Source organism: Tachyglossus aculeatus, chromosome 2 (genome assembly GCF_015852505.1).
Source record: "Tachyglossus aculeatus isolate mTacAcu1 chromosome 2, mTacAcu1.pri, whole genome shotgun sequence".
Taxonomy (NCBI): Eukaryota; Metazoa; Chordata; class Mammalia; order Monotremata; family Tachyglossidae; genus Tachyglossus; species Tachyglossus aculeatus.
This window is the reverse complement of record NC_052067.1, coordinates 176,398,987-176,408,538: the sequence shown is the minus strand read 5'-3', so window position 1 is coordinate 176,408,538 and position 9,552 is coordinate 176,398,987. Positions and strand designations below refer to the sequence as shown.

The window sequence follows — 9,552 nt, the reverse complement described above, 5'->3', positions numbered from 1 at the left end:
TCAGAGAGAAGGCTGATGCAGTAGTCCAGATGGGATAGGATGAGAGCTTGAATGAGCAGGGTAGCGGTATGGATGGAGAGGAAAGGGCGGATCTTGGCAATGTTGCGGAGCTGAGACCGGCAGGTTTTGGTGACAGCTTGGATGTGACGGGGTTATGGCCTGAGCCACGAGAAGAATGAAGTCCCACAGACATACACCCCAATGGAAATCCCAGCATCCCACTACAACTTGTCCAGAAAATGGGGCTGAGCTTGATTCATTCCTTTTATTTCTGGGATTTTCAGGGTGCTCAATTGTGTTCATTCAAAAGCAGGACCAGGCAATTGCATGTTAAGGACATTTTTTCAGTAAATAATCTCAGCACACGCATTCTGCTCATCCCCGTTTCCACTGTTGGACCCTTGCCCATCTGCCCCTCAACTCACTGCATCCTTTCTCTCCTCCTCCTCTGCATTCAATCAACCAATCAGTCAGCGTGTGCTGGCAGCCCAGACCTCATCCTGCCTCATGCGGGGACCACAGGGAGACCACCCCCCAACCATTTGAAACTTCCACTTTCCCTCTTTTTCTAAGACTTTCTCTGACCTCCCTGACTTTCTTTCCCTGCCTTTCTCCTCCCCAACACAGGTTCCCACCCGAGCCTGGCCCCACCCTACCCCCACCCTGGCCCACTGTCGGCTCTTCTCTTGCACCCATTTTGCTTCCTTCTTTCTCCCCAAACTCGTGGTCCCCTCTCCTGCAGGCCTTCCCCTTTCCAGAGGCATTCCCTGGACCTCTCACAACAGCCACCAGCTCCCTCGGCTCAGATGGGGATGGGACAGGGATTCAGGGTTGTATGCAGTCCATCCCACGGGTTCTAGCGATGTGTCCAATCAAGCTAAAGCTTCCACTGCAGTGCCTGTCATGGATGAGGGGCGCGGGATCTGTCAGAGGTCACTGGGACGTCTGCCACGTGAGCCGTAGTGGCTTCTCCAGGGTCAAGGCTTGACTTGTCAAATTCACACTGAGCACCTGCAGGGAACGGGGGACAGAGCATCAGAGGAGGGGCCTCACATCAGGGGTGGAGTTCCAGACACAGGAGGCACCGGCACCAGGGCTCAGACTGGCCCAGGTGAAGGGGCACCCACTGGGCATACAAAGCCTGGCCTGAACTGGCCCAGCTGGCTCAGGTCAGCAAACCTGACCCGGCCTTGCCCAGTCAGGTCCCGGAGGACTGAGCATCCTGGGAGGTCTGGGCCTGACAGGATCACCCCTGCCAACACTAGACAGCAATGGGGTAATAGTTCCCTCAGAGAAGACTTGCAGGCAGGAGAGAAGGCCATGAAGTGGATTGAGTGCCCAGGTCTCTCCCAGTGCTGACTCTTCTACCTTTGGCTCATCTCCCCTCCCATCATCCACCTCCTGATCCAAGGGCTTCAGAAGAGGGCTGGTCTCCTCTGTAGGTTACAGAGAACTGGGTGGAGCATGGGCCTGCCCTGCCCTATGGGGTCAGAGGGGATACTACTGATGCTGTGATCCCGTGGGGATGGAGCCTTGCTATGGTCATTTCTATTGTCTCTGCACAGAACAGGGCAGGGCCCAGTGAAACTCTTCAGACAACACACCTGAAAGCCAGTATGAATCCACTCTGGCATCCTTCCCTACCCTGTTTCCATCTTTTCCCATTTTGTTTCTGGCCAGTAACAGGACTCCACAGGTTTTCCCTCTTCCCCTCAGTTCCCATCAGGATCCATAGACCTGTCCCCCTGGACTGTGGGAGAACAATTTCTTCCTGGACACTGTTTCACCAAAAGGAGCTTCTCGGTAGTTTGGGGTACTGAGGGACGCTGTCAGCCACTGGGCCAGAGACCACCCTCTGACCCTGGAGATGTGGGCCCAGGGCTGGGGACTGGGGAGGAGATCTTCCAAGGAGGGCAGACTTAAATGAGCCCACACAGAGGGTCCAAAGTTCAAGTATCCCTGACTGCCCACCTGCTTGGCTGGATCATGCTGGAAGTGATTGAGTGGCCGTGTGACCCCATCAACCTCGACAGAAACACTGATGACTGAAGGCTCTGCCAGCCCCCAGATGTGGATGAAACCCAGTGCCAGCTGGTTTCTTGCAGTGAAGAACTGGTTGTGCACAATGTGAGTCTCCAAGTGGTTCTGCTCGTGTTGAGAAGAACAAAAATGGTCAGGAGGTAATGATAATAATAAATTGTAGTATTTGTTAAGCACTTACTATGTGCTGGGCACTGTACTGAGTGCTGGGGTAGACAGACGGTAATTGGCCATGGTCCCTGGACCGGTCAGTTGGGGCTGACCCTGCCAGTTCTCACTCTGTTCTCAGGGAGGCTGCAGACAGAATCAGCCCCAAATGCCAATGGGGAACTTGGGTCAGGGCTGCTTTGTCTAATGTCCCACCAGAAGCCACAGTCAGGGCCAGATGCCTTAATCTGGGCTTTGTGGCCCCTGTTCTGGCCACCTATCCCTGCTGGGCTGTGATGCTGCTTTGGGATCTGCAAGTGCTTGCTGGCCCTCTGGTCCTGAGAAGGGGTGGAATTGTGGGTGGCTTGGACCTAGTGGCTTAGCCCTAGCCCTGGTGGGATCATTGTCTGGCTGACCCTGAGAAGGGATGGCATTGTGATAATAATGATGATGGTACTTGTTAAGCACTTACTATGTGCTAAACACTGTTCTAAGCGCTGGGGTAGATACAAGGTAATCAGGTTGCCCCATGTGGGGCTCACAGTCTTAATCCCCATTTTACAGATGAGGCAACTGAGACAGAGAGAAGTTAAGTGACTTGCCCAAAGCCACACATCTGATAAGTAGCAGAGCCGGAATTAGAACCCACAACCTCTGAGTCCCAAGCCCGTGCTCTTTCCACTAAGTCACGCTGCTTCTCTGATAGGTTCTAGCTTTGATTCCCTAGCCTTAGCCCTGCTGGGCTTGCTATCTGGCCATCTCTGAGAAACGTTGGCATTGGGGTAGTTCTAGCCCTGGTGGCTTAGCCCAGGTGGGCACACTGCCCTGCCTGCCTTGAGAAGGGGTGGCACTGTGGCAAGTTCTAGCCCTGGTGCTCTTGGCTTAGCCCTGGTGGACTCGCTGTCTGGCCAGCCCTAAGAAGGGGTGGCCCTGGGGTAAGTTGAGCTTCTGGTGGCCTAACCCAGATAGGCACGCTGTCCTGCCTACCTTGAGAAGGGGTGCCACTATGGCAAGTTCTAGCCCTGGAGTGGAATGGAAACAGCAAGAAGCCAAGCTTCAGTGGGCTCTTGCCTCAGCACTCACCTGGCGGGCTGAAAAGGAGGCCAGGTAGTAATTCCCGGCTTCGTAGGTTTCTGCAAGCACACCAGAGAGTGACATGACCCCTGCCCTCCCAGAACCCCACGAGTGTGATTCATCCCACTGAAATGGGTTGGGATGTGACTCAGTCCCATATGCAGATGACTTGGCCAGATCCCAGTGCTGGGCCCGGCAGGAGACCCCCTGCCCACCCTCATGGACCCCACTGCCTGGAGACCAGAATGATGCCCCCACTTCCCTCCCCAGGGCTCAGACTCTGGGGGCTGGAGTCAACTGACCCTCCCAGCTGTGTGGAGGAAGAGTGAGGAGGTGAGGAAGATGGGATTAGTGTGCCTGGCCATGACCCCCTTCCCCCCGACAATCCACCCCAAACAACACCCAGGCACTGACCGATGCTCTGGCCGTCATCCCAGAACAGCCGACCTTGTGCCTCCCCACTCTCATCCAGGGCCACGATCAGGAGGATGAACTTCTGGCGGCTGGAGATGGGTGAGAAAGGCCAGTCATTTCCCCTGAGAGGGAGCACTTCAGTCTGAGCAGCCAAATCCCACGGGGACAATGGCATGTGTATCTGCTAGTGGCCAGACCCGTGGGCCGCCCACTGCAGCCCATCCACGGCCTGACCATGGCCAGACTTCTGGGGACACAACCAGACCCTGCATTAGGCCAGGCCCCATGGGACACAAAGGGAAGCAGCGTGGCTTAGTGGATAGAGCACGGGCTGGGGAGTCAGAAGGTCGTGGGTTCTATTCCCGGCTCCACCACTTGTCAGCTATGTGACCTTGGGCAAGTCACTTCATTTCTCTGTGCTTCAGTTACCTAATCTGTACAGTGGGGATTAAGACTGTGAGCCTTTCATGGGACAGGGACTGTGTCCAACCCCATTACCTTGTGTCTACCCCCACGCTTAGTACAGTGCCGGGCACATAGTAAGCGCTTACAAATACCACAATTGTTATTCACTGAACCCGCAGCCTCTCAGGAGCAACTGAACCCAGTCTTAGTGGCCCTTGTGCTAGTGGCAAGGAAGGCATTCCTGGCCCTCACCTGTAGTGGGTGTTGTTGGCTGGCTCCTGGCACGGCAGGATGTGGCCCCCGCGGATGTGCAGGTTGATGTGGTCCAGGGGTGCTGACAAGTTCTTCCACTGCCCCCTCGCTCCCACCTCAGACCCCTGCGGGGAGAGGGAGTACAGGATGTTACAAATGCGAATATCACCGGGCAAGTAGACAGCATTTAGCCCTTTAATCCTACCAAAGAATGTAGGTGGTGAAAGTCCCAGGGCTACCAAGCCAGCTACCCTGGAAACTGCTGACCCGGGGTCAGCCTTGTGCCACAGTCACTTCAGCCATCGGCAGGTCCCATACAGCAAAACCCTCCACGGGCACTTCTCCAAGTGCTGTGACTTTCCCCACCTGTTCATTCATTGTGCTCCAGCCTTGGCAGGGACAAGAGAGCATAAGGATGCTGAGCAAGTCTCCTGTGCTAGAATCGACTCCTCTGGTCTCAGACCGAGGCTCATCTGTTGTTCCCGATGGGCAAACCCATCACTGCCCAACCCTGGAGGTCCCTTGCCTGGGGGTGACCCCTGCCTCAGAGGCTTTGTGGTCTTGGGCCCTGAGAAAGGCTGCTCTGCCCAGTCTTTTGCACATCTCTTCATCTCTTCATGTGCTCCTGCACAGTGTAGAGGAAAGCCCTGCCCTTTGGGCCCTGCCAGGCTGGGCTTTGGCTTTGCTGCTGCTGAAGAAACTCATGGATCTTCAATTGGCACTGTTGTGTTTCCTGTATTTCCCAGGACCTGACCTCTCTCTGGAGTTGTTATGAGAGCTACAGACCCAGGAATGTCTTCTAGCATCTTCTCTGTCTGCATCTTCCCTGCCCTCAACTCCTCCATGTCTCCTCCTCCATACCCAAATTCTTCCTGATCGTGTCCATCTACCCAGTCGACACCCTCGCCACCTGTGCCTGTCCACACCCATGTGTGCCCATACTCATCTTTGCTATCCACACCATTCATTCATTCATTCATTCGTATTTATTGAGTGCTTACTGTGTGCAAAGCACTGTACTAAGCGCTTGGGAAGTACAAGTTGGCAACATATAGAGACGGTCCCTACCCAAAAGTGGGCTCACAGTCTAGCAGGGGGAGACACAGAACAAAACAAAACATGTTAACAGAATAGAATAAATAGAATAAATATGTACAAGTAAAATAAATAAATAAATAGAGTAATAAATACGTACAAACATATATGCATATATACAGCTGCTGTGGGGTAGGGAAGGAGGTAAGGCGGGGGGGGGATGGAAAGGGGGAGGAGGGGGAGAGGAAGGAGGGGGCTCAGTATGGGAAGGCCTGCTGGAGGAGGTGAGCTCTCAGTAGGGCCTTGAAGGGAGGAAGAGAGCTAGCTTGGCGGATGTGGGGAGGGAGGGCATTCCAGGCCAGGGGGATGATGTGGGCTGGGGGTCGATGGCAGGACAGGCGAGAACGAGGCACGGTGAGGAGATTAGCAGCAGAGGAGCGGAGGGTGCGGGCTGGGCTGTAGAAGGAGAGAAGGGAGGTGGGGTAGGAGGGGGCGAGGTGATGGACAGCCTTGAAGCCGAGGGTGAGGAGTTTCTGCCTGATGCGTAGGTTGATTGGTAGCCACTTGAGATTTTTGAGCACCAGTCTGTGCCCATCCATATCTTCACTGTCCATACCCACCTCTGTGCCTGTCCATGTCTTCACCATCCACTCTCATCTATGCCCATTCACATCTTCGCTGTCTACACCTATATGTGCACATCCACATCCTCCTGGTCCACACTCTTCTGTGTCTGTCTATATCCTTCCCATCCACTTGCATTTGTTGTCTGTCCATATCCTTCCCATCCACTCGCAATTGTTCTCATCTGTGTCCTTGTCTGCATCTCTTAGCACCCTCACTGACTGCCCAGCTGATGTTACTGCCAAACTACAGTTTCCCTTTTGGTCTATTGGTTAGGATACTGCACTCTCACCTCTGCAGCCTGGGTTCGATTCCCGGTCAGGGAAAGGATTCTTTGAAGCAGCATGGCTTAGTGGCAAGAGAATGAGTTTGGGAGTCAGAGGACATGGGTTCTAATCCCAGCTTTGACACTTGTCTGCTGTGTGACCTTGGACAAGTCATTTCAGTGTGGCTCGGTGGAAAGAGCACGGGCTTTGGAGTCAGGGGTCATGGGTTTAAACCCCGGCTCTGCCCCTTGTCAGCTGTGTGACTGGGAAAGTCACCTCACTTCTCTGGGCCTCAGTTACCTCATCTGTAAAATGGAGATTAAGACTGTGAGCCCCCCATGGGACAACCTGATCACCTTGTAACCTCCCCAGTGCTTAGAACAGTGCTTTGCACATAGTAAGTGCTTAATAAATGCCTTTATTATCATTATTATTCTCTATGCCTCAGTTACCACATTTGTAAAATGGGGATTAAGACTGCGAGCCCAATGTGGGACAATCTAATTACCTTGTATCTACCAGTGCTTAGAACAGTGCTTGACACAGAGTAAGCGCTTAACAAATACCATAATTATTATTATTATTTTTATGACTGGCACTGGGGAGTGGGGTCTCTTCTTGACAGCCCACTGAGCTCAGCTTGACCTAGTGACCTCTGCCTCTCAGCAGGGACCAAACTCCCAGCTCCAGAAAGTCCCTCTGTCCTACCTAGGCCCATGACATTATGCCCTGTGCCTGCACCCTGGGCCTGTGCTTTTCTCCAGTGCCCACACCCTATGTCTTGTGCCTAAGACCTGTTGCCTGTGACTTTGTCCTGTACCTGCAACCCTATGCCTATGCCTTGTTCCTGGGCCCGGGGTCCACCCCCTGTCCCCACAGTGCTCCGGCTGCTGCCCTGTCCAGGGTGAGTCTGCAAGGAGTGGATTCTCCAGTCCTGTTGCAGCAGGACAGCAGCCACCCAGTGCCAGGCCCCAGTGGGCACACTTGGTGTTGGGCTAGGCCACAGGGAACTGTGGGGAGGGGAGGGGTGCAGCCTTTGCTGACCCCCTCTGCAGGGTCTGAGATCCTTAGCTTAAACCCCTCACTGTCCCCATTGCCCACCCTGGGGCAGTGTTCCCAGCTTCCCAGGCCATGAGGGACAGATTCCAGGCCTGTCTCTCCAGGATCGGGGCAATGAGGGATTGGCTTTGCACCTAATCAGTGCTCAGTAAATACCATTGAATGATTGACTATCCTGGCCTCCACTCCCATGAGAGCAGGTTCCACCCCAGCCAAAGGGACAGGCCCCGGGGCAGACCCTGACAGCTGCCGAGGCTGTGGGCACTTGGGGCAGCAGACCCAGGGGCTGTCTATGGCCTGGCCCGCTAGGGGCTCACAGAAACAGGCAGGGACTGCTGGCCTCACTGGTCAAGGAGGGGAGCAAGGCTGCAGAGGATCCTGCCTGGGGTAAAGGGCTGCTCCCTGTCCCTGCCCTATCCCACCACCCTTCCTGACCCTTCCTCTGCTCCTCCCTGTCCCACCCCTTTCCATCTCTGCCCTGTCCCACCACTCTTTCCCATCCCACCCCTCCCCTGTCCGACCCAACTCCATCACCCCTTCCCATTGCAACAGCTGCCACAGTGGGAAAGCAAGGAGGGGCAGCCACAGTGCTCACCGAGTAATAGTCATACCAGCGGGCCCTGGGGAAGTAGGCAGCCACCTCGACTTGTGCCTGGAAGGAGAAATTTCATGTCAGCAGCTCCAACCACACTGGAGCCGGGAACCACAGAGTCCTGGGTCCTGCCGTCCGCGTCCACTGGAAAACCTGGTGCCTCGGCCCTTACCGGCTCCAGAACGGGGCTGACCAGGAAGGCGGGTCCCAGCAGAAACTGCTTGAAGACATCCCAGGTCACCTTGTCGTCCACAAACCTGGAACAGACAGAAGTGGGATCATAAGCAGATGTTTGATCACAAGCAGATGTGCGATCACAAGCAGGTATGCGACCACAAGCAGGTGTGTGATCATGAGCAGCTTTGAGATCACAAGCGGATGTTTGATCACAAGCAGACATGTGACCACACACAGATGCGAGCTCACAAGCAGATGGGTTAGTCCGTTAAGGCATGTGGCCCCAGGTAGACATAACAATAATAATAATGATAATTATGGTATTTGTTAAGCGCTTACTATGTGCCAAGTTTTCATTCATTCAATCGTATTTATCGAGCGCTGTGCATTTATCTGTGTGCAGAGCACTGTACTAAGTGCTTGGAAAGTATAATTCAGCAATAAAGAGAGACAATACCTGCCCACACCGGGCTTACAGTCTAGAAGCAGGGAGACAGACATCAAAACAAGTGAACAGGCATCAGTATAGATAAATAGAATTATAGACATGTACATATATACACAAGCACTGTTCTAAGCGCTGGGGTAGATACAAGGTAATCAGGTTGTCTCACATGGGGTCCACAGTCTTAATCCCCATTTTACAGATGAGGTAACTGAGGCCCAAGGAAGTTAAGTGATTTGCCCAAGGTCACACAGTAAACAAGTAGCAGAGAAGGGATTAGAACCCATGTCTTCTGACTCCCAAGCCTGTGCTCTTGCCATTAGGCCATGCTGTCTCTCTTGTGATCTCATCCACAGCCAAGAACAAGGAAAATCCAACAATTTGTTTCCTCTCTCCTTCTGCTGCAAGGCAGGAAGGGTGCTGGGGAACTGGCAGGACAGGTCAGGGAGTACTCAGTGTGGTAGACTGGGGGGACCAAGCTAGTTAGGGAGGCAGAAGTCACTGGACGGGCTGGGGTGAACTTGGCATTATAGATTGGAGGGGACCAAGTCTGGGTTGAGGGCAGCAGCAGGAGGCTCCCCTCACCCCCTCTTACCTCACCTCCCTTCTCTCCTTCTACAGCCCAGCCCGCACCCTCCACTCCTCTGCCGCTAACCTCCTCACTGTGCTTCATTCTCGCCTGTCCCGCCGTCGACCCCCGGCCCATGTCCTCGCCCTGGCCTGGAATGCCCTCCCTCGCACATCCGCCAAGATAGCTTTCTTCCTCCCTTCAAAGCCCTACTGAAAGCTCACCTCCTCCAGGAGGCCTTCCCAGACTGAGCCCCCTCCTTCCTCTGCCCTTCCTCCCCCTCCCACTCCTTACCTCCTTCCCCTCCGCACAGCACCTGTATATATGTATATATGCTTGTACATATTTATTACTCTATTTATTTTACTTGTACATTTTAATTCAATTTATTTTATTTTGTTAATATGTTTTGTTTTGTTGTCTGTCTCCCCCTTCAAGACTGTGAGCCCGCTGT

At 53.9% G+C, this 9,552-nt stretch overlaps 1 protein-coding gene across 1 annotated transcript in view; it reads right to left on the bottom strand.

Annotated features, from left to right (window-relative positions):
• Nucleotides 1-251: 251 nt before the first annotated feature.
• The window catches only part of MGAM (maltase-glucoamylase), a 135,109-nt gene continuing 125,808 nt past the window's right edge, over nucleotides 252-9,552 (bottom strand). Inside the window, exons 110-116 of the mRNA XM_038760646.1 lie at nucleotides 8,081-8,165; nucleotides 7,912-7,968; nucleotides 4,333-4,457; nucleotides 3,676-3,764; nucleotides 3,271-3,320; nucleotides 1,972-2,145; nucleotides 252-1,011 (exon numbers count right to left, since the gene is read on the bottom strand). Of these exons, the coding sequence (XP_038616574.1) occupies nucleotides 934-1,011; nucleotides 1,972-2,145; nucleotides 3,271-3,320; nucleotides 3,676-3,764; nucleotides 4,333-4,457; nucleotides 7,912-7,968; nucleotides 8,081-8,165 (658 nt within the window). The 3' untranslated portion in view covers nucleotides 252-933. The remainder of the gene's footprint in view (nucleotides 1,012-1,971; nucleotides 2,146-3,270; nucleotides 3,321-3,675; nucleotides 3,765-4,332; nucleotides 4,458-7,911; nucleotides 7,969-8,080; nucleotides 8,166-9,552) is intronic.